This window comes from Peromyscus eremicus, chromosome 3 (genome assembly GCF_949786415.1).
Source record: "Peromyscus eremicus chromosome 3, PerEre_H2_v1, whole genome shotgun sequence".
NCBI classification, from domain to species: domain Eukaryota; kingdom Metazoa; phylum Chordata; class Mammalia; order Rodentia; family Cricetidae; genus Peromyscus; species Peromyscus eremicus.
In genome coordinates, this window is record NC_081418.1 from 16,791,450 (window position 1) to 16,816,051 (window position 24,602).

At 39.3% G+C, this 24,602-nt stretch overlaps 1 protein-coding gene across 4 annotated transcripts in view; it reads left to right on the forward strand.

The window, feature by feature from the left end:
- Ankib1 (ankyrin repeat and IBR domain containing 1) overlaps nucleotides 1–24,309 on the forward strand; it is a 112,771-nt gene extending 88,462 nt beyond the window's left edge. For 3 of the 4 annotated variants that reach the window (XM_059257318.1, XM_059257319.1, XM_059257322.1), the window contains 10 exons: nucleotides 4,154–4,284; nucleotides 9,955–10,089; nucleotides 11,593–11,679; nucleotides 11,920–11,986; nucleotides 14,163–14,308; nucleotides 15,176–15,354; nucleotides 16,479–16,530; nucleotides 20,579–20,693; nucleotides 21,564–21,700; nucleotides 22,037–24,309. In XM_059257318.1, the coding sequence (XP_059113301.1) occupies nucleotides 4,154–4,284; nucleotides 9,955–10,089; nucleotides 11,593–11,679; nucleotides 11,920–11,986; nucleotides 14,163–14,308; nucleotides 15,176–15,354; nucleotides 16,479–16,530; nucleotides 20,579–20,693; nucleotides 21,564–21,700; nucleotides 22,037–22,780 (1,793 nt within the window). In that variant the 3' untranslated portion in view covers nucleotides 22,781–24,309. The remainder of the gene's footprint in view (nucleotides 1–4,153; nucleotides 4,285–9,954; nucleotides 10,090–11,592; nucleotides 11,680–11,919; nucleotides 11,987–14,162; nucleotides 14,309–15,175; nucleotides 15,355–16,478; nucleotides 16,531–20,578; nucleotides 20,694–21,563; nucleotides 21,701–22,036) is intronic. The other variant, XM_059257321.1, reaches the window with a different exon arrangement.
- Nucleotides 24,310–24,602: the final 293 nt, after the last annotated feature.

The window sequence follows — 24,602 nt, forward strand, 5'->3', positions numbered from 1 at the left end:
ATGGGGCAAGCACTTCCCCACTGAGCCACATATCTCTAATCCCCAGGTGACACTTGCCAAGTGAATGGGTCAAGTCATGAAGAACTTCACCCTGCTTCCTAAATCGATTTGATTTTTGTCTTGTAGCCCTTTGTCAAGGGGAAGCAAATGAAAGATTGTAAGCAGAATTTTGTTTTTAAAGGATCACTGTGTAGGCAGTATCGTTGGAAGTAGGAGGGAGAGGGAACTGGAAAGATGGCTTGGTTTCCTGTGTTTCTGTTGTCTAGGCAAGACATGTGGAGGACCCTAGCTAAAACTCCCAAAACTGAGGATGGAAAGGAAGTGGAAGGGTCAGGAGTGGAGTCAGTGATGTGCTGTGAGTGCCCTAGCCAGAGGGTGTTGAAGACAGTCCACCCAGTAGACTGAGTCTGAGCCCACTAGATGACTTACAGACATGGGTAAATAAAAGAAGTGGATCTGGAGAGATGATGTTTAGTTTTAGGCATATCCCATTGAATCTGTTTATCGGAAGTAATTGAAGATTCTTTTTTCTTTAAAAAGGAAGGAAGAAAAAAGAAAAGGAAAACTGTGCTCTTCTGTGATTGCAGCACTCTGAAGGCTGAGGGCAGATTCTGAATTTGTAGGAGGCCTGGACTATGCATAGCAAGCTCTGTCTCACAAAGCAGATGTTGGTGTTTAGTGCTTTCTACTCTGAAAAATTCCTGACAATTTTGTTTGCAACTAGCCTGTTTTAAGAAAGTATAGTTCAAGGGCTGGAGAGATTGCTCGGTGGTTAGGGACACTTGTTGCTCTTCCAGAGACTCTGAATTTGGTTCCCAAACCTACAAGGTAGCTCACAACCATCCACAACTCCAGTTCCAAGGGATCCAGCACTTTCTTCCGACATCTGCAGGCACCAAGTATGCATTAGATGCACATACATACATAGAGACAAAACAGTTATACACATAGAACAAAATAAAAGTCTAAAAGAATTAAAGTCTAAATAAATTATAGTATAACACAGTGAGTGTTTCTCAGCCTTTGGAATGCTGTGACCCTTTAATACAGTTCTGGTTACTCATATGTGGGCGTATCTGCACCTGGGCAGACCTGCCTGGAGACGGATAGAGGAGCAGTGCCTCAGTTTCTAAGACCATCAGAAATATGTGTAGCCAGAAGTTTCTCCGGTCCTGCTCAGCCCCGTGGTCTGCACAAATCTCTCCCATCCGCGGTCCACAGCCACTTACAAAATAGTCATTCACAGGCTTATATTAATTACCAATTCTGTGGCCTATGGATCAGGCTTCTTGCTAGCTAGCTCTTACAACTTAACTCAACCCATTTCTATTAATCTGTATGTTGCCACGAGGCCATGGCATTACTGGTCTGCTGGTATCTTGTTGCTCCTTGGGTGGCAGGCTGACATCTTCTTCAACTCCACCCTTCTTCATCTTGTCTTTAGTTGGAGTGTACCACCTAACCTTATCCTGCCCTGCCATAAGCCAATGCAGCTTGTTTATCAACCAATCAGAGCAACACATATTCACAGCATACAGAAAGATATCCCACAGCACTTCCCCTTTTCTGTCTAATCAAAAAGGAAGCTTTTAACTTTAACATAGTAAAATTATATATAATAGAACAGTTATCAAGCAAGAATTACATCTAGTCTATTTGTATTTGGCAAAATTAAAGAAAATATTTTATCATCTATCCTATATTTATCTGTGAGTCTAAAGTTTCACATCTAATTTATCTTTTATCATAACCAAGGAGAATTTTAATTATAACTGTTTAGCCTTCAACTACATCAAAGACCCCAGAAGGATATAATATTACCTAAGAAAACAGGAAGTGCATTGCAAGCAACTTCCATAATTGTAGAAATGATAGAGACATCTGGCTGCCTGGACAGTCACCCAAATTTCCTCTGCAATGTTGGGGCATCCATCTTCAGCCTTTAAGTCTAGAGTTTTTTAGTCGCTTCTCCCTGTGTCCTATAGAATATCTGGCAGTCTCCTCTGTGAAGCAGGAACATGAAGGACCATCTTGCTTTGTTTTGGCAAAATTTTGTGGTCTTTTTTCCATGGGTCCTGTATGTCCAATCAATACAACATTTTGTCAAGCAGTCCAGGCAAGAACAGTTTCTTGCCCAAGTGGCTAACTTTTGCCATAAGGAAAGCAAACTCCATATGGAATTTCTTCAATACCCATCATCTTCTTTGAAGTAAATCGACTGCCAGGAGCAGATGTGTCTCACTGTCTGGAAAGTCTAAGGTTTTAAATATTTTAAATGCCGTATTCTCTAGGTCTTTGAAGTGTTTGAAGATTACTTACCTAATTGAAATATATCTATGTATACCCAGAAAACTTAACTAACATGACTGTTAGTTTGATTATCATAGATGACTATTAATCTATATTTCTTAATTATATATTACAATTTCAAATGAGCTGTATAAACATAATACCTTAAACAAGAGAAATGTACTACAGTATAGCAAAATTAACTTTAAATTTGTAATACACTAAAATCTATATCAATGTAAAACATTTTAAACAAGTTGTTGCTCTTTAAAAGTAGATTCAATAATCTGCCCTTTCATCCTATCATATCTATAATATCCCCTTTTATTATTTAGAAAGGGATTGCATTTATAATCAACCCCTTATACATAAAAATAAACATTTATAAACCATATTTTGGGAATTTGGGTGTAGCTTCTCATACTACTTCCTTCTGGTTGGGGGTACTGGCAATCTTATGGGGATCCTGAGAAAATTAAGAATTATAGTTAAATCTTGGCTGTAGTAATCTGTGAGGCTGTATCGACCTTTCAGGGGGTCTTGGTTGATCAAATCATATTAGCCTGGAAGCAATCCACAGGTTCTCATCTTCTGTAGAAACAAAAGCAGAACCTCTTTTCCAAAGCAATGTATCTTTAGACACAAATTTTGAGGTCAAGTTACCTTTAAAATACACATTGAATTAACTCAGCAGCCTTTACAGTCTAGTGTCTTTCTGCAGTTAAAAATCCCAAAGACAATATAACCCAGACTCTCTGTGATTTCCATCTTTATGTGGCTTATTTTTTATATTAATTTTATTGTCTCTTTAAAGACTTTATTTTTTTAATTATCTATTTCTTTATATAACTGTCTATCCTTCTTATCCTCTCTCTTCCAAGCCTGTGTACATTTTTACACATAATGTAAACCATGTAGAGGTTTATTCCACCTGAATCTGTCTTTTGTGTATCTATAATCCTTTTCTGATCATTGCAAACTGCAGCGTGGCTAAAATTGAAGTGGCAGCCCTGGCTGCTGACTCCACCCATTTCCGCTTCTCAGCATGGTGGAGGTACCCAGGAGAGTCACACTTAGCCCACCAACAAGCATGCTGTGCAGCTTGGAGACACCTCTGTGTACCGAGGCAAGAATCCGCCATGCTGTACTCAAGCCCGAATGCTGCGGCATCTCTTGGTCCGCATGAAACGTGGAGTAGGAAGCTGTTTTTGGCTCTGTTTTAGGATCTGTTATTAAGTTCTCTCAGGTTTTAGGTGGAAACTTGAGCCAACACATTGGACAGCCGAATGTAACGGAAGTTTCTCTAGTCCTGCCAGGCCCCATGGTCTAGACGAATCTCTCCCACCTGCAGTCCATAGCCACTTATAAAATAATCATTCGGAGGCTTATATTAATTACCAGCTTTATGGCCTATGGGTCAGGCTTCTTGCTAGCCAGCTCTTATAACTTAACTCAACCCATTTTCTGGCCATCTTAAGCGACCCCTGTGAAAGGGTTCTTTGACCTCCAGGTTGAGAACCTTTTGGTCTAACATAATCATTATTTCTATAATTTTCGTGGCTGTAATAGTTAATTTAAACAAAGCACATACTCTTTTTTTAAACTTTGGTTCTTCCCCAGTTTATTTGTATAGATTTACAGAGAAATCTCCTTTCAAATAGATTTTCTAAGAATAATTTTGGAACAGAAGTCCTTATACTATTGAAAATGAAGCAGTTTTAAAAGCTTTTCCATAGACACTATTAGGAAAAAGAAATATGTTATTACAACGGAGAGACACCCTGCAAAGAAAAGTCTAGTTCCCTCCCACCTGGAGTCGTATGCTTAATCATATATTTCTATGTTTGTACCCAATACCTCAAAGTCGTTGGAGTCAGTGAAGCCTATGAGGATGCTGCCAATTGTCTGTGGTTGTTAACTAACTCCAAACCTTGTGCAAACTGTAAGTCTCCAATACAGAAGAATGAAGGCTGCAATCACATGCAGTGTGCCAAGGTAAGATGCTAACGTGTGTTTCCGTGCTTTCTGGTTAGTCTTAATTTAGTTTGTACTACGAAACAAGATGGCATTCTGCTACTAAAACCATCAACTAAATAAATAATTCAGTTCATTACTAAGTTGAAAATTAAAATGCCTACAGAGATCAACTTGACTTAAACTTTTAGGGGATTGAAAGGAAGTCTGTGCTCTTCTGATTTCATTGTAGAAAAAGAAGCTACCTGAGTTGTTCTGTTGTGTTTTTGTAATCTTGGAATTAGGTTAATATTTTATTAACTCATGCCTCTATTTCAGTGTTTTGTTTTAAAATTATAATAAGTCTTCATTTTTTCCTTTTATTAGAAGAACTAGCTATGTTTTTAAGTGGTAAAATATTAAGACAATGTAATTTTTTCTCATTTAGAATGTGAAAGAAATTAAAATAGTTAAAACTAATAAAATATGTTAACATTGCTCTAAGAATTACTTGATTTTTTTTGTCCGTAAACCAATTATCATTGTATTACAACTTGCAAAAGAATAGAAATTATAAAATTATCTTACAAGTTTGCATTATAGTAAAATTAATGTAAAGAAATGTACTTTTTGAGGCAGCAGTGATTCCCTAAGAGGCAGAAGGAAAAAAACCTACTGTTGTTTTCTGAGAAAATTACTCAAAAGTACTTATTAGTTCAGCTAAGAACCGGACAAAATTATTTTCTCTAACTGTGGTCTCATCTCCAACTCCATATTTGGTTTTGTTCTTAGAAAATGTAATATAGACTTCCTAAATGTGCACAGAAGTATATATTGACCTAAACAATCAGCAGTTGGCTGTTGAGGTAGACTCCAGTGTTACCTTTCTGTCCTTCATAGCACAGCAGTAAGGACTTGATAAATATGGACTACTGAAAGAACATTTTCATAAACTAATCAGACTGTTGATACAAAGGAACTAATATAAACAGATGTTGCTTGACATTGTCTGGGGTTTAAAACATTTATATACAAGATCTATAAATATAAGAACCTTATTTAGTATACTTTTGAATTGTTCAAATTGAAGATATAAACTGAGTTGTCGATGGTAGCACAAAGCTTTAATCCCAGTACTCTGTAGGCAAAGGCAAGTAAATCTTTGAGACCAGCCTGGTCTACATAGCAAGCTCTAGACCAGTTAGAGTTATACAATAAAACCCTGTCTCCTAAAAAGAAAGAAAGAACCTAAAAAGTGGTATATTCTTACCTTGACATAGAAAACTTACCTAGATTCATTGCACACAATTGAATCCGCTTAGGGTATTTTTCAAATATGCAAATAAAACATGTCATGAAAAGTTGAATCCATGTTGTAACAAACAATTTTACCATCTGCCTAGGCTTTTGATGCTTCAGTGTGGATTATGATTTAATAGACAGTTTGCATTGTCTGAAATCTAATGTGTTAAACATTTTTATAAATGGCATGTTTACTCATCTGAAAATAAACTAATTTATTTCAAAAATACTTTTTTCATTTCCCCTTAGAAAAATTTTAATTTGTTTTTGTGTTTTTAATTAGAATACTGTATCACAACCCCACCCACCCTACCCCATCCCTTTTCTCCTCTAGCTCCTCCATGGTTTGACTGTGGAGTTCAAGAGACCCTGGTGGCTAAGGGATCTTCTGTAGATCCACTGAGCATCCTCCTTCAACTCCAGGCTCCTGCTATTGTCCCTGCTTGGACTTCTGAGTCCCTGGAAGCCTGGGACCTTTGACCCCTCATGGGAGGAAAGAGCTGGAGACTCTCAGCTGAGGATCACAAGCCCATAGGAACACCCTGACTCTGTCTAGTAGCCAAAGGGTCCTGCTAGCCAGCTGCTCTTAGGCACCTACCACTATCCAACACTTCTCGGGGCCAAAGATTCAGTATTAGGAGGATAGAAAGATGGGTCAGAAGTTAAGAGTGTTTGCAGAGCAATAACGAGATCCCAGTACCATGTAACAAGCCAGACTTCCTGCCAGTGCCTGTAACTCCACCTCCAAGGTATCCAACATCTTCTGGCTTCTTTGATTGCCCAGAAACTTGCGTCTGTACAGGCATGTTCACCTAAGCACACATATATGCGCATATACTAACATATACTAACACAGACACATACACACATTTAAATAAATAAAACAAACCTTTCTTAAAATTTACTGTTCTCTCTTACAGAACATCTCTACTGCACCCTTCCCTCCTTCCAATCCTCCCAGGCCCCCTCACCTCCCCTCTCACCCAGATCTACTGCTCTTCCAGAAAAAAAGCAAGCTTCCCGGTGATATCAACCAAACATGGCCTAATAAGCTGCAGTAAGACTAGGCACAAACCCTCATATGAAGGCTGCACGAAACAACCCAGTGGGAAGAAAAGGGTCCCAAGAGCAGGCAAACGAGTCAAAGATACCCCTACTCCCATTATTAGGAGACTCACAAACACCCCAATCTTAACAACCACAGCATGTATGCAGAAGATCTGGTGAGACCCATGCAGGCTCCGTGGTTTCAATTCAGTCTCTGTGATCCCGTGCAGGGCTTGCTTAGTTGATTCTGTGGGCCATGTTCTCATGGTGTCCTGAACCCCTCTGGCTCCTACAGTCCTTCCTCCCACTCTTCTGCAGGATTCCCCAAACTATGAGGGGAGGGACTTGATGGAGATCTCTAGTTTGGGCTCTCTCTCTACCTAATGTTTGGCTGTGGGTCTCTCTCTGCATCTGCTCTCACCAGATGCCTGAGGAAGCCTCTCTGATGATGATTTGGCTAGGCACCAATCTATGAGTATAGTAGAATATCATTAGAAATCATTTCATTTTTGTTTTTGACTTTCCAGTCCTATTTGATTCTACCTTAGGTCTCTGAGCTCTCCAGCCTCCGGTTCTTGGCCATCCAGACAGTGTCAGGCATGGGTTCCCTCCGTGGCGTGGGTCTCAAGTTAGACCAGTCATTGGTTGGCCACTCCCACCGAACCACCATTGCCCCAGGACAGATTGTAGGTTGAAGGTTTTGTGGCTGGGGTGGTGTCCCAGTCCCATGACTGGAAGCCTTGCCTGGTTACTAGGAGTCCCTGATAGAGTCACCCTCGTAGATTTCACTGCACTAGGTTTCCATATTGAACCCCAGTTCCGGTAGTCTCTCCTCATACTCTCTCCCTCCATCCCTCTCCTCTCACTTGATCCCTCCTCTTCTTATCCCCACCTGCCCCTAGTCTAACAGCAAAATCTATTCTATTCCCTTTTCCAGGGAGATCCATGTGTCTCCCCCTAGAGCCCTCCTTGTTACCTAGCCTCCATGGATCTATGAATTGTACTGTAATTATCCTTTACTTAACAGCTAATATCCACTTATAAATGAGTACATATCATGTTTGTCTTTCTGGGGCTGGGTTATCTCACTCGGGATGTGAATCTTTCATTCTTAAATTTTCAAATTACTTAATCTGACACTATGGAAAACTAATTTTAAAACCCAAAAAATAAAAAGTATTAACATGTAAAAGAGCTGGAGAGATGGCTCAGAGATTAAGAGCACTGGCTGCTCTTATAAACGTCCTGAATTCAATTCCCAGCAACCACATGGTGGCTCACAGCCATCTATAATGGGATCTGATACCCTCTTCTGGTGTACAAGTATACATATTTACATAAAATAACCTTAACATGTAAAAGTATTAATAAAGTTCTATACTGTACTATTTTCTACCATAGTTGATAATGTCTGGTTGATTTATGAAAATTTTGTCACTAATTTTGAGAAATAAATTAAACCACATCGCCAGGGTATTTGTATCAAAGCAGGCACAAAGTTTGGTTTTGTAAACCATAAAAAGAATCTGCATAGAGCCTTGAAACAAATCGACACTTTATTGAATAAGTGCATGTTAAGTACTAAATGAGTGCAGTTTAATTCAGGTCACTCTCCGTGACTACAAGGAGACCAAAAGAAGAGAAGACATAGAAGTGATAAAGACCTATCATAATTACTACAGTAGATAGGACATATGTGTATAATCAGATTATTTCCTGAAAATATGACCCTCCCCAATAGACCATTGATCATCAAAGAAAAACAGTAATAGTCTTTAAGTGTTGGCTATTATAATCAATAATTTTAAATATTATTATAATCAAAGAAAATAAAAAATTATACCAAGTAATATTCTTGATCATAGAGAATAAATTAGAAATTAATTATGGAGTTGTTAAATGTCGTGGAAATTTTTAATATTTCAAATAACTCAAAGAAATTAAAGAATTTATGGGAAATGATAATACCACATTATCAGAGCCTGAATGTTAAAGCTAAAACCATGCAGAAATATGTACAGTCTTGCTCATTTAAAATAATGTAAAATAAACAATAAATTGAGGATGTGGTTCAGATTTTTTAAAAAGTAAATTAAGAAACACCAGTAGGAAGTTTTTAAGACAGAAAGTAATTTTTAAAGTAATGACCAGTGTGGCAAGAAATCCAAAAGGTAGTTTTTGAAGAACAGCTACTTCAAAAGTAAACCACTAAGCTAACATAATAAAGCAGGGAGTTGAAGGATTTCAAATACGCAATAAAAGGGGAAGAGAGAATAGAGAACCACAGTATTTAATACAGAGACTTGCAGCAATCAGGAACAAGAAATAAGACTATAAAACCTAGAAATACAGTAATAAAGTGACTGTACTTTAAAGCTGTGTGTGGTGGCACATCCTGTAGTCCAAGCATTCACATGCTGAGGCAGAAGGGTCATGAATGCAAGGCTAGCCTGAGCTGTGTAGCAAGACCCTGTCTCAAAAACAAAACAAAGCTACCACATTTACAGATGGCATGATTACATACTAGAAATTTTACAAGGATCAACTGAAGAACTACTACCAGCAACAAAAATTCAGCTTAGTAGCAAAATACAAAATTAATTTGCAGAAAATAATCATCTCCATATCTCCTGGCAACATCCGGATGGAATGTATAGACCTTTTTAATCTAGAAATGAGCTTAATAAATATTCAAGGCTTTGTTGAAACTGTTTTAAATCCTCTTTAAGTATTTAAAACAAAGAATGGCAAACAAATAGAAATACAACCTCTTACATAAAAAGAAGCAAACAAAAACACCAGCAGCTTGTTCTTTTGCATCTGTGTAAACTAAAATTCAGATGTTCATATGGCAGATGAGAGCAAACTTAATTAGGAAAACTTTGAAAAACAACAGCAGGGGGAAGTAGCCTTATAAGAGAATACATTGTGCAGCCTCAGTAGTTGAACCACTGTGGTACTGGCATGTGAATACAGAGTATGAAACAGAATAGAAAGCAAGCCTAGGAAACAGATGCATACATAGGAATTTAATGTGTAGTGATGGCAATAAATAACCAGTGGAGAAACATGAAGTACTTAGAACACGGTATTGCGATAACTAGACAGCTCTAAAGTTGAGTTCGTACTGGAGAAGATACACCCAAGATTTAAATGTTTAAACGGTAAGCAAACCAGTACTAGAAGCCCTGATAAAAGTATCTGAAGACTGTGGAGTCAGAACAGTCTTGACACAGAGCCCATAAGCATAAGAAGATGAACTTTCATATTATACTTTTGTCGTTATCTTCTAATTACGATCTACTTAATGAGTGATTTTTTAATTATATATGGAGATACTTGCATGTGTGTTTTCTTTTACAGTGCAAGTATGACTTTTGTTGGATCTGCCTAGAAGAGTGGAAGAAACACAGTTCTTCCACTGGTGGTTATTACAGATGTACTCGCTATGAAGTTATTCAGCACGTAGAGGAGCAATCCAAGGAAATGACTGTGGAGGTAACACTGAGCACGTCCTGTCTAAGCTACTGTTGGAGGGATTGGCATGTCTTCTTTCCTGTCTTCACTGAGATGAGGCATTACATTGAATACACTTTAGAGTGCCCTTTGAACCAAAACACTGTCAACTAGGAACCTTTTTCCTTTAATATTTTCCCTTTTTTGATGAAAATATGAAAAATCCAATTCTGGCCTGCCTTTGTAATGATTTAAAGCCCATTTTAACATAATATCAGCAATACAGTATTATGTTATAGTGTACATGTCTTTTTTTTTTTCCAATCAGGCCCAAGGAGGGAATGTTTCTTTTTTTAATTAATTTATTTTATGTATGTGAGTGTTTTACATGGATATATGCCTGTACAGTTTGCATGCCTGTCTGGTGCTCACAGAGACCAGAAGACAGTGTTGGATCACCTAGGATTGGAGTTACAGTTGTAAACTGCCATGTGGGTGCTGGGAACTGAACCTGGATCCTCTGGAAAAGCAGGCATTGCTCTTAATTACAGAACCATCTCTCCAGCCCCTACAGTTGTCTTGTTTTGCTTGTCTTATATAGCCTAGATGGGTTTTTTTTTTTCATTGTTTATTTTATGTACATGGATGTTTTGCCTGCATGTATGTCTGTGCACCATGTACATACATTGTGTCCACAGTCAGGGTGTTGGATCCCCTGGAGCTAGAGTTACAGATGTTTGTGAGCCACCATGTGACTACTAGGAATTAAACCCAGGTCCTTTGAGAGAGCAGCCAGTGCTCTTAACCACTGAGCCATCTCTCCAGTGTCCTAGTCTAGACAGCTTAAACAACAGAAGCTTGTCTTTCTCCACTGTAGTGACTGTGAAGTCTGAGAACAAAGCCCCACCTGACTGGTTCTTGGTAAGGGTGCTCATCTTGACCTGCCAGCAGGCCCCCACTTTCTGGTCTCTATCATGATGGCTGGGAAATAGAGCAAGAGATCTATCGTGTCCCTAGGAAACATTTGCATTAAGATAGAGAGAGCTCCAGGCCAGGCGGTGGTGGCGCACGCCTTTAATCCCAGCACTCGGGAGCCAGAGTCAGGCGGATCTCTGTGAGTTCAAGGCCAGCCTGGGCTACCAAGTGAGTTCCAGGAAAAGGCACAAAGCTACACAGAGAAACCCTGTCTCGAGGGAGGAAAAAAAAAACCATAGAGCTCCAGTGGCCTCTCTTAACCCATTACCTCCTCATAGGTCCTGTTACCACATGCAGGTACATTTTGGGATAGGGCTTCAATGTGAATTTTGAAGGGATGCAAATCTACCTAATAGCAGTGAACCATACAGTCACATACTGCAGATGGAGAGTTAAGTGCCCATTGTCTTATCACCGAGAATACAAACAGGCTCCTGTAAGATGTATACGTCATTATATTCTAGCAACAAAATAGTAAACACATTGCATGCATTGCTACCCTTTACTAATCAGACGTTCATCCCTCTAAAACCAGTTTTAATAAGTCATTTGTGTACTTTTGTTTCCCAGGCTGAGAAGAAACATAAACGGTTTCAGGAACTTGACAGATTTATGCACTATTATACAAGATATAAAAACCATGAGCATAGTTATCAGGTATGTCCCAAATCATTACAAATGAGCTAAAACACTCTGTTAAGAGTAAAGAGGCTGGGTGTGGTGGCGCACACCTTTAATCCCAGCACTGGGCAGAGGCGGTGGGGGAGGTCTCTGTGAGTGCAAGGTCAGCCTGGTCTACAGAGCAGAGTTCCAGAACAGCAAGTGCTACACAGTGAGACCCTGCCTTTTAAATAACTAAATAAACATTATTTAAAATATTTATTTCTGTTCCTTTAGTTAGAACAACGCCTTCTTAAAACAGCCAAAGAAAAGATGGAACAATTGAGTAGAGCTCTCAAAGAAAGTAAGTCCTATATTGTATGTGTGTTGGGGTGGGGGAGTTCCTAAGTCAATTCAGTGGTAATGGTAGATGGGCAGGCCCCTAAAGGAGGACAGTAGATCCATGAGCTGCTTCTGGCACTGTCCTAAGTTCTCCAGAGCCCTGAGAGCATGCTAGTATGTGATTAGTATCCACCAGGTTCTTCCTAATGCAGCCTTTGCTGTTACCAGACAAAAACCACAACCATACCACAGTTCTGCATCCTCTGTGCCACCACTGTGCTCTAGTGTTGGGAAAAGTGAATGGGTCCTCAAGGTCTTCCAAGAGGAGCAAGGTATACATGTTGGCCAGTTGTCACATAACTAAGTATCCAGAGCTGCTTCATACATCAAATAGACCTTGGGGAGAGTTGAGCCCAAGAAGCAAAGCCTTGAGGGGGCCTAACTTGTGAGTTCCAAACTGAAGGTTAGAGGGAAAATAATTCCTAAATATGGATGGAGTGTTGCTCATCATTAGGACACAGTATCCACACTGACTACACAGAGTTCTAGTATGCTTATTTTTGAGGAACTCATAGTTTATATATGAAAAGCACATTTCAAACATAAAACTATGATCTCTTACATTTGTCTCAGTTCATAAAGTAATTTGCACCCATACTCTTTTGTGAAATAGTTTTCTAATAAGACCGTAAAAAAGTTAAATAAATTAGAGTGGAGGCAAGTGTCACTACTGGCATGGTATCCTTGTTAATTATTAGTCTGTAAACTTGAGAAGTTATATGACTCTACTGTACTAAAACAAACTCTAGAAATGTGCACATGAGGCTGGAGGAAAAAAGTCTCACGGATGCGTATTCCCCATGTTTAGAACCGTGTCTGACACACAGTAAACAGTAAGTGCAAACTATTGCTTTTATTCATATTAGAGATTCCAGACAGCATGGTAAAGCTGAAAATGAAAAGCTGTAACAATTGGAAAGTGAAACAGTCTGCTTCTTAGACATTTTGTGTGTATTATAGGGAAGGGCAAGTGGTGTTCACTGCCCTTTGCTTTTTATATTGGTACAGATACTACCTGGAGACATGGTGTACGTGTCACAGGCTTTCTCTTGGCCACCAACCAGCTCCCAAGTCATGACACAGAGACTTATTAACTATGAATGCTTGGCCTTATCTTATGCTTGTCCTATTAACTCTTAAAATTTAAATTAACCTGTCTGTCTACATCTTGCCTCGGGGCTTTTTACCTTTCTTTTTTTCTGTATGTCCTACTTGGTGTCTATCTGGCTGTCGGCTACCTGGCTGGCTGGTCACCTGCATCTCTCCCTTTCTTTCTCCCTCGTTCTCTCCTTTTTTTCTGTCAAGCCTAGATTCCTCAAGAATTCCTCCTACTTATTCTCTCTGCCCACCAGCCCCACCCATCCCTCTGCTGCCTAGCTATTGGCCATTCAGCTTTTTATTAGACCAATCAGGTGCCTTAGGCAGGCAAAGCAACACATCTTTACATCATTAAACAAATGCAGCACAAACAAATGTAACACATCTTGCTAGTTAAACAAATACTCCACAAAATGTATGCAGATATATTTGAGTGTTCCATATTAGTTTGTACATGAATATGTAGTATGTTCCTGATGGTATGCTGAATTTGATTTTCAGCAATACTTCAATTGAGATTCCACAGCTTAATTTCTTTTTATTTATAGTTTAAAAATGGAATGTTGTGATGATAGCTTGGTGTTATCCTATGAAGACAATTTCTTCTCTCCTCCTCTTTACTCTTCATCCCTTCTTTTTTACTCCCTGATGGCTTTTAGTTAGCCAGTTCCTCAACATTTACCTTTTTCCTTACAGTATTGCTTTTGAAGAGGAATAATTATAGTTTTTGTTTTTTGTTTTTTGTTTTTTGTTTTTTTTTTTAAGCAAGCAACTTAACAAAGGCATTTGTACAGATTCTTCAGCAGCAAAGTTCCTGTCAGGGATAATCTGACCATTTTTATAAAGCATGCACCTTTGAGTGGACCCAGAGCTGTACTGTCTCCTGGTCATATTGGGAGAACAGAGTCCAGGAAAATGTGTGTATTCACGGCCTCTGGGCTGCAGGGGCCTGTGCCTTCCACGCGGAGTGTGTGTCTGGATTCGTAGTCTAGTCAGGCTCCGTATCTGCAGAAGCATCACTGTATCCAATCACTTTGCAGCTGAAGGAGGCTGTCCAGACACCACGTTCATTGAAGATGCGGTACATGTTCTCCTGAAGACCCGACGCATCCTCAAGTGTTCTTACCCATACGGATTCTTCTTAGAACCTAAAAGCACAAAGAAAGAAATTTTTGAACTCATGCAAGTAAGATGCCATTTTAAATTGTTTGGACTATAAGTGTGAGGAGTAAAACAGTTTTGTTTTTATGTTTAAATGGCTTTAAACAAAGGGGAGATTACCTTAATGAACTAAATTTTCTTTGTGTTTAAATTCATCAGTGTGAGTTCGAGTGAGTTCTGAGCTGTGTAACATTTCTACAGCATGAGTTTATTTCAAACTGTTCAAGGTAGAGTGGGGCCTATTTCTTATATAAAAATAGAGGTTTTATCTTTAGAGAGGAAACAAACTGCATTGCATACTTGAATAGAAAGTTAATCTTTGCCATTTCATTTCAGAAGTACAACTCAGGAAGTTACGTATTTAAAACAAAAACTCCTAAGCCGGTCACTACACCTCACCAAACTCACTACATCCTCCTCCTAGTTGGAGGCCACCACCATTTCTGGTGATTTTCATTCTGTCCTTTTAAGCTGCCCTTCGCTGATTTATATCCTTCATTTCTTTCCTACATTTCTTTCAAGGCCACGGTAGTCTTGCCTTGCCTTAGATTCCTTCAGCATCATACATCATTTGCATCACAGTGGCTGTGCACTCTTGTATCAGTGCCCTGACTGTACTGTACATTCCTTCTATATGGTGACTTACCCCACTACCTGGGGATTTGCACCAAGTGCCTATCAAATGGATGCTATCTCTTGCATTTATGATAACTTAAAATATCCTTTCATAACCTGAAAAACATACAAAATAGAAAGCATGTTAAATGGAAAATTGTTTCAAAATTTAATTTCTGACTTCAAAAGAATTTGACTTGACTGAGAAACCAGATATGCTTTGAATCTGCTTACTAAGCCATTCAGCTGTACCTCTTGTTTCGCCTTCTTTCTATAGACAGACCTAGAAATGGTCACTGAAGACCTTGCCCAAAAAGTCAATAGGCCTTATCTCCGTACCCCCCGCCACAAGATCATCAGAGCAGCATGCCTTGTGCAGCAGAAAAGGCAAGAGTTCCTGGCGTCTGTGGCTCGTGGAGTTGCTCCTGCAGACTCACCAGATGCTCCCAGGCGCAGGTACAACTTGTACACTGTAGAAACCTTGCCGGCTTGAGCTCCTAGTGCCAGGACTTTTTGTTAATCAAGCTAGCATTCATAGTTTTGGGGGTTCCTTATATCTACGATATGGATAGCTGATAAAAATACCATAAATTCTTTTGAATTCATCCCTTAAAGAGAAGTTGGTTTGGTTTTTTTTTTTTTTTTTTCCCATCATACTTCTACTGCTTCTGCCACAATAAATTGAAGCATTTTTCTTATAATTATAGTACTAGAAAGTCATTTGTCCTCATTTTTATGGGTAAGTATCTTTTATACTTATGGAATGAAAATGAAAGTAGTCAGAATACCTTTACATAACATGGTTATTTTTATTTTCTCCATCATTTTGCACAAGTATAAAGCAACTTAGGATTTGAGAAAATAATGGAAGTAATTATATTTAAATAGTTGGATCTGCGTTGGTTTGGCAAGTTATAAGCAGATAAGCATTTAAAAGGTAATATTCATCCATCTCTAAGGTTTTAAGGTATCAGCTGAAAAAACTCCAAGTTGGATATTCAGTTTCTCACCCTCTCTTCATCTCTTCATTCTTACATAGTGTTCTAGTAACATTTATCAAAATTTGAGCTCTGCTTTCCAGAAAGAAGTGAAGATCTATTGCTGCTCAGCTTCAGAGAACACAATGTTCTCCAATAATCACTCATAGTGACACACATATCTTAAACCCATGACTAGAGAAAGGGAGCAACCACAAAGTGAACAGGGCACAGGTCATTTTCAACATCCTCCTCTGTATTTTTCAATGGGCCTACTTATTCCTAAGCCTTTTTCCTTCCAAAACTGCAGTAAGTAACTCAGGAACTTCAGCTATTTGTAGAAGATTAAACTGATTTCAGGGTTAAGACTCAAAAGCTGTGTCTCCCATCTCTACGTATAGGGATCATTTCATTAAGTGTTCATAATAAAATCATAGTTTAGAAAAACAAAAAATACATTGCTTTAAGGTCAAAACTGTTACAGAAATAAAAATGAAGCATATTTTTATAAAAAAAAAAAAGGTAATATTCAAAGGGTAAGGGTCTGGTTGTATACTTGCAGTACTAATAATGAATCAAACAGTGTGTCTGATTTCTTTGTAGCTTTGCCGGTGGAACATGGGATTGGGAATATTTAGGATTTGCATCACCTGAGGTAATTGTCTTTCTGGAGTTTTGGGTTATCTTCATGGTTTTCCTCATGCAACCCTGCATGCGTTTGCATCCTCATCCGTTCTGAATCCTCTGAGATCAATAATGCTTTCTCTGTCTTTGTAGCAGGAATGCCTTGGCAGGGCTTGCTCTCAGCTCTTTTCTCATACTGGAGTCGATAACAGTACATCCCCTTTCTCTGCTATTAATTACTGAATAGGATGTAGTAATTTAGTCAAATTGACAGCAAAAATATTTGGAACATCTTCTAGGTTGTTAATAGAGATGTAAATATTATTTATTAGAAATGTATAGTTGTGGCTGGGTGGTGGTGACGCACACCTTTAATCCCAGCACGCATGAGGCAGAGGCAGGCAGATCTCTGTGTGTTTGAGGCCAGCCTGGGCTACAGAGCAAGTTCCATAACAGGCAGGGATACACAGAGGAAACCCTGTCTCAAAAAAAAACAAAACAAAACAAGAACAGAAGAAATGTGTAGTTGTGATGGTTTTTTTAGTCTAAAGATATGGAAAAGCTAAATGAACAGTTTGTTGAGGTCACTGCTGCAGCCTGAGACAAATCATTTGTCATCATTTGCCAAGGCAGAAGCCTCGGAGGAGTAAGGTCTGTGCAGAGAGATGTTTTCTGCTTCAGCTGCCTTTGAGACTCCAGACTGCTTCGTTTCTTAGTGATAAACCTTTCTTTCTCTTTTTGGTGGGGGGGGGGGGGGGGTGTCTCTGTAGCCCTGGCTATCCTGGAACTTGCTCGGTAGACCAGGCTGGCCTATAAACTCAGAGATCCACCTACCTGTGCCTCCTGAGTGCTGGGATTAAAGATGTGCCCCACCACACCTGGCTTGATGGACCATTTTAAAACATGGAAATTGTAGAACAGTTGATACTCTGAATAACGAACAGTAAGACCTAGTAAAAATCTCGGTCAGGTAGCTGTTTTCTCTTATTTAAGTTGGCACTGCCACCCCTGTATCTGATTCTAAAATAGTTTTAACAATTCTTTCAACTTCTGTTGCCTTTGCGCTTTATAAAATCATATGTCATTTGATAGTCCTTGAATTTAATTCTTGCAAAGAGGAGGACAAATGGTGAAACTTTTGCTGATCTTAGTTGTCCATTAGTTTTTTGAAGCTGAAAGACCATGAAAGTGATTACTATCCAGAAATGACCGTGGCTTGTGTAAACCAGATGCTCTCATCTCTGCTGCTAAGGACATTTGCAGCCACCTGGAAGCTTTTTTATTTAGATAGATGCAAGGAAATAGTGACATGAGTTCGTGCTTTGAGCACATACAACGATGTTAAATACACTTAAGCTGTAAAATGGAATATGTAATAAATAACAGTATATTTATTATAAATTAATTCTTTGTAAAACAAATTACTCTTGAATTTACCTGATCGTGGGACTGCTGTTTTGGTGTCATATCATTACAATTTGGGGGATATAGAACTTTTCCACCTTAAAAATAATAAGCTTTATTCATTAGATCTTTAGCATAACTCAGCAAAAATAAAACCTTTCTTAGTTGACAGTCATTTATATATCATTATATATCATATTTATAAATATATAAATCAGTATATATCATCTTGCAGTTTCTGACTCTGACAGTGACTTTAGGAGTCTTGAAATCTTTATATTTCTTTCTTATGTCTAGCATAGTAACATGCACTAGGAAAGCAGAGGCAGGGGGATCACTGTAAATTTGAGACCAGCCTGGTCTACATAGCAAGCTCAGGACCAACTACCTAGTAGGGCTCTTGTCTCAAAATAAATAGTTGACAAAAATAATTTTTTTAAAGTGTTGAGTATAACAAAATACTTATCTAAAGAAATAGCACTGGGCTGGAGAGATGGCTCAGAGGTTAAGAGCACTGGCTGCTCTTCCAGAGGTCCTGAGTTCAATTCCCAGCAACCACATGGTGGCTCACAACCACCTGTAATGAGATCTGGTGCCCTCTTCTGGCCTGCAGGCATACATGCTGTATACATAATAAATAAATAAATCTTTTAAAAAAAAAAGTGCAGTCAACAAGCCGAAGATCTTGGCTTCAAAAAAAAAAAAAAAGAAATAGCACAAATTGAAACTTAGAGATTTTGTATGTTTAATTAGCTCAAGAAACAGCAGTAAATATTTTGAAATTAGTTCTTTGCCTTAGTATACATTATAGGAAATGACATATTACCAAATTCCAAAGATTTTAAGATTTTGAGTTTACATTTTTTTCACTGATGTTAATTTTGCCATGGTCTCTTTGAACTGATTGGCTGCATCTGTGGCAGGCATAAACGTGTTTCACATCACTTTAAAAGCAGTGGGCCAAATGCAAAGAGCATCATCTTCAAACAGAAAGCTCCTCCCACCATTTTCACCTATGGATCTCATGGGTTTGGTTTGATTTGGTTTGGGTTTTTTGTCTTCTCTTGACCTTAGTACTCTCACACCATTTGGAACATCCTGTTTTTTTCTGGGCTCACTTGAAAAACATTTGTTTTTTTCTGGGCTCACTTGAAAAATCTGAGGATTCCTTGGCAATTTTCAGACAGGTTTTTTATAAAAATATTTTGAACTTGTTGCCTCCTGTCAGAATACCACTCAGGGTTTTCTATGAGAATAATTAGAAATAGAACAAGTTTGTTTTGCAATTGTTTTGTTTTTTTATTTCTCAATTTTCAAATATGTGTTTATGTTACTCAGAATAACTTCGCACTGCATTGGGTCTTCTAGAAGTTAGGCACGTCTTTCTTACATTGGAGCCTTTAGTTGAGGTCAAACTGCCTCACCACCTTTGTCTGAGAAATGTGGTGTCTGCACTAATCCTTTGAGCCAAGTTGACATGACAGTAAGTCATCCAGTCTGAGAGCATGTGTCCCCAAGGAAAGAGGAAATGATGCCCCAGCTCAGTAAGAAATGTTAAAGGATCTATATGATCCTTCATGCTTCTTCACTCATTGACTTCAATCTAAAGTTACATGGATGAGATTTAAATAAATTTAAGAATGGGCTAGGGCTGAACTCAATGATAGTTTGTTTAGCATGTCCAGGGCCCTGGATTCAATTTCCAGCCACACAGATAGGTTATGTTAGGATGGATGGACGGACAGACAGACAGACAGACAGATAGATAGGTAGATAGGTAGATAGAGATAAGATATATTGATTGATTGCTTTAACCAGATCAGTAAAGTACGAAAGTTTTATAATATCTAACCTGGTTTGTCTTACTCCTAATACTTTAACCATAAGCACATTGAATACTCTAAAGTAACAGAGATAATCATAAGCCTGAGGATCTTCATGTTTATCTTGGGAGATTCAACAATGATTCTCAAAAGTCTGCTGCCATATATTCTGGCTTCTCTTTGACTTTCTTTTTCCCTGTCTCTGAAATCTGTAGCAGATACTCTTAGTTCATAGCCTTTGGTAGTAACAAACCTACTGTAAACTATTACCACAAATGTAGAACAAACGTATGGACATCTTTTTAGTCTGTCTTCTTCTAAATGCTAAGTGGTCAATGCTCCTATGTTGCAAAAGCTAGACGTTTGACTGGTGAGTTGATATGTAGTAGTCACAGAGACAGCACAGTTGTCTGGCAAGTACTTAACAGTCTGTCTATCAACTGGGTTTACCGCTGTTGTTTCTGTTGCTCTCCCCCTCCTACTTCTTGCATATATCACAGTCACTTAAAAACTAGACCCCCGAGAGCCTAACACCGTTAGAAGATGATTGTGACATCAGTTGTAATTTTAGATAACAGGACCCTTGGAGTAACAGCTACATAGCTCCAGAGCTTGCAAGTATTCCCAGTAGAAGCACCTGTGACTGTCAGAAATTTTGCATTTCGCTTTCTGCCTTTTTTTGTTTCCTCGGCTTGGCTAAACTTAAGTTTCCTTTGCTATAGCAAGTGATTTTATAGTATGTGTATAAAATCACACATTTTTTTTCTCCTGGAAGAAAGTGTGTTTTTTGTTTTATTGGCATTTTTACAATTTGCATGCTCTCCTGTATTTTATAACCTTTGGTTTATGCAGGAATATGCTGAATTTCAGTATCGGAGGAGGCACAGACAGCAGCGCCGTCGAGGAGATGTGCACAGCCTGCTCAGTAACCCTACAGACCCCGACGAGCCAAGCGAAAGCACTTTCGGTGAGTTCCTGGGGTGCTGGGTATCAGTTCGTCTTCTGAGTTTACTTTTAAAAATGGCTGTTGTCAGTGTTTGTGAGTTTGTAATTTGGGTTCACTAGAGACATAGAGATGCCTCTGTTGTCACAGGATAAAGAAAACCGTAGAGTTGAGGACTGAAGTAGGAACATCCTAGGTTTATCGCACCCATCTCTTCTGTGACTTTAATCAAGGCACTGACCATCTCTGTCTTCAGTTACATATTCTAAAGTGAGCGTGCAATTAGGCCATGCTGGTAGAGCACTGTGAGTGCTCGCTCAGAAAGTGGAAGCTCTTGATACCATTATGACATGCTTCAAATGTTCTTTCTGCATTTAACTGGACTCTTAAACAAGCTCAGAGGCATCCTACCAGATGAGAAAACAACGAATAAAAGAATCAAGTGTCCCAAGGGATTGGGGCCTTAGCTTTCCCAGAAGCATTCTTAAAAACAGGACTATTTTAATTTTTGACTTTTTGAATGTTAAATTTTTCATTAAACATGCCTAGACTGTACTATGAGGATCAGTTGGACCACAGATTGGTTCTTGAGGCTATGTAATTCCAGAATTCTTTAATTACGAAATCTGAAGACAAAAATACTGAAATTCATTGTGACTTAGGAGAAAGGAATAGACAGTAGAACCTGCATTAATGAAAGTCATAGAGACTACAAGTGAGAGCCTAAAAAAAGCTCAGATTTGAGGTGATCATATGGATGTCTGTTACTGCTTTCAACCAAGCAAACCTGCTGAAAAATGCAGGAATGTGAATGAAAAATGAAGGGATATGAATGTGAACCTGAGTTTTCACTAGTGCTGAACTAAACTGTCTGTGGGGCCAATTGCTTTCAAGCCGATATACCAGAAGGTGGCAGCAGCCGCAGGCCTGGCGCATCCGTGGTAAGCTCTGCATCCATGAGTGTGCTGCACAGCTCCTCCCTTCGAGACTACAGCCCTGCCAGCCGCTCCGCAAACCAGGACTCTCTTCAGGTAGCCTTGCTGGCAGCCTGGTGCCATGCTTTTGCTCCTTCTCTGCTCGGTGGTTTTGGGGGTTTACTTTTACTGGTTTCCTTTTTCTTCCTCCTGTGACAGTTTTGTTTTAATGATAGGGTACAAAAGGGGTTCTTGTATTTCAGGTTTATGTTAGGTATATTTTCCCCTTTAGAAAGGCAAGGAAAAAATGGTAAGATTTCAAAATGTAAAGTAACTTGTAGAATTAGACGTATTAAGTATCTGAAAAAGGAAACTGGTAAGTGTGATTGGGTTCAATAATGATTCCCTCAGTCCCATTTTATTTTAACAGGATTTCATTTTTCATTGCCTCAGGCTCTGAGTTCCTTGGATGAAGACGACCCCAATATACTTCTTGCCATTCAGCTGTCACTGCAAGAGTCTGGGCTGGCCATCGATGAAGAGACCAGAGACTTCCTTAATAATGAAGCATCCCTAGGAGCCATAGGCACTTCTTTACCTTCCCGGCTGGACTCTGTGCCCAGGAGCACAGATAGTCCTCGGGCTGCACTGAGCAGCTCTGAGCTACTGGAATTTGGTGACAGCCTCATGAGACTAGGAGCAGACAGTGACCCATTTTCAACTGACACTTTGAGTTCACGACCTCTTAGTGAGACGAGAAGTGATTTCTGTCCTTCTTCCAGTGACCTTGACTCAGCTGGCCAAGACCCCAGTGCCAATGACAATCTTCTTGGCAATATTATGGCTTGGTTTCATGACATGAACCCTCAGAGTATCGCCCTGATTCCTCCAGCAGCAGCAGCCACAGAGATGAGTGCAGAGCCTCAGTGTCCCTGTGTCGGAGCTGAGTCGGAAGGTGTGAGGGACGTGGGAATCATGCCGCCAGAAGACTCAATGTCCAAAGATGCTGGTGTCCATGAAGGTGAAAGAACCCAGGTGGAGGAAAACCCTCTGGAAGAGAGTATTCTGGCCAGGGAAGAGTTGTCTCAAGCTGGTGACCGTAGTAATGAGGCAGTCAGCAGAGGGGACGGGTCAGAGGCTGCCAGTCAAACCCCTCAAACCTCAAGTGACTGGCTCGAGCAAGTCCATTTAGTGTGACCTGCACGTTTGCTCTCCAGGTGACTCGAGTACAGGGGTGTGTTAGGTGGAGTATGCTTTATACACACTGTATCCACTCAATTTGAACTCAGTGTAAACCACTGATGTTAGGATTGAATGCAAAGGAGTTCGCTCAGATGATGGCTTCAGTGTCGACTTTAACCTTACAGGGAATGTCTTTTGAGTTTATCCCTTTTCTAGTGACAAGAGCAGGAGAAGACAGTGGAAGAAACGGTTGACACTCACGTTCTGAGAGAGTGCAGTGCTCTGTCTAGCCTGGAGTTGGCAGTGTTTAAGTTGACCATTTCTATCAAAGGCTTACTCCTTAATCCTTAGATGGCTTTCCCCTTTTTCAAACAGTGAAGAGTTGTCCTCATCTTGGAAGCTGGGCTGGACAGGTCTGACAGCGTGTGTCCTCAGTGTCTGTGTACTCTCTTCAGGAGCCTCCTCCCCCTCCTTGTCCCAGCAGTGTGAGCTGTGGTGTCCGTACTGCGCCTTGCCCGTCCGCCACAGTGCGATGGTCTGTCTTTCACATGAATCAAAGGTTCCTTCTCATGTCTATTCACAGTCCACTTGTGCCAAACTGACTTGTGCGCTGACTACCGAGGCGTTGAGGTGTGCAGCATCCTAGTGTGCTCCAGGGCAGTGTCGGCCTTGTCGGGAGTGAAAGGTGCCACTCGGTAGCAATGATGTTCCAGAAGTTAATGGGCTTTTGTTGCCATGGAGACTGCATTTAAATAAATGTAGCCTGTAGCTTAAGTAAACTAAAGCTAATGCTGCTGTTAAAACAGTTTATTTTAATATTAAAATACAGTTGATTAGCAACAGCGGTGCTGTATTTAAGAGACACTTTATTGGAAGTGCAATCATAGTTCTTTGTTTTCACAATTTTACAGTGCATTCTAATTACTAACGGGTGCAATTACTTTTAATGGTGTTTTATAACATAGAAAAACTGGAGTTTTCATGAGTTACAGTAAATCCCACAGTTACTAAAAAATTCAATACAACATCCTACGCAACATGTTACCGTGCCTTTGCCTAACCTAAATGGATAGTTGCCGGTTAAGTAAGTCAGTAATTCAAATTTCAATGTCTCTTCTGAAGTAACTATGCTATGAATTGCAAAGACCTCCATGAAACCACCCATGGCCTTGCCTTTACAGTAACTATGACAACTAAGTGTTTAGCTCGTTTGCCTAGATAGCAAATGCTGCTGTGTTTGTTCTCTTGCGCAGTACTCATCTGCTGTATGATCACTGTTCAGTACTGAAAACTCAACCTCCTAGTTATCAGTGTCCTACTGTGAAGAAATACTGGTCTTAGTTCTAATTAAGATACAATGGTACAGTGTGTAATTAAACTAGAGTAAACTGTTGGGATGGCTCTTTTACTGACTATTATTAAAGCTAGCATAACATAAGCAACATAGATACACAGAGCACTCCATGTAGTGCTTTGCCACTGTTACCAGAAACCAAAATTTCTCAGTTTGTACAGGGAAGGCCTAGGCCAGGTAAAAGATTGTCTTTAATCCATAATTATCGTTTTCATTACCTCTTTTTCAAACCTTGCTTTTGAAATATTCATGTACTTTGATTTCATATGGCCAAGACATTGTGCTTGAATATTTAATTGGTAATTGTTCGTGGATATCAAGAGTTCCTAATAGTTTTTATTTCACCAGTTACCACAACATTGATATGAGTCCCTTTAAAGTTAGTGGGGGGAAATGCTAATTTTGTCTACAATGTATTACTGTATATTAAACTGAAATAGTCCGTTAAAGGGTTTTTTAATTTGGATTAAAAATATGAACACC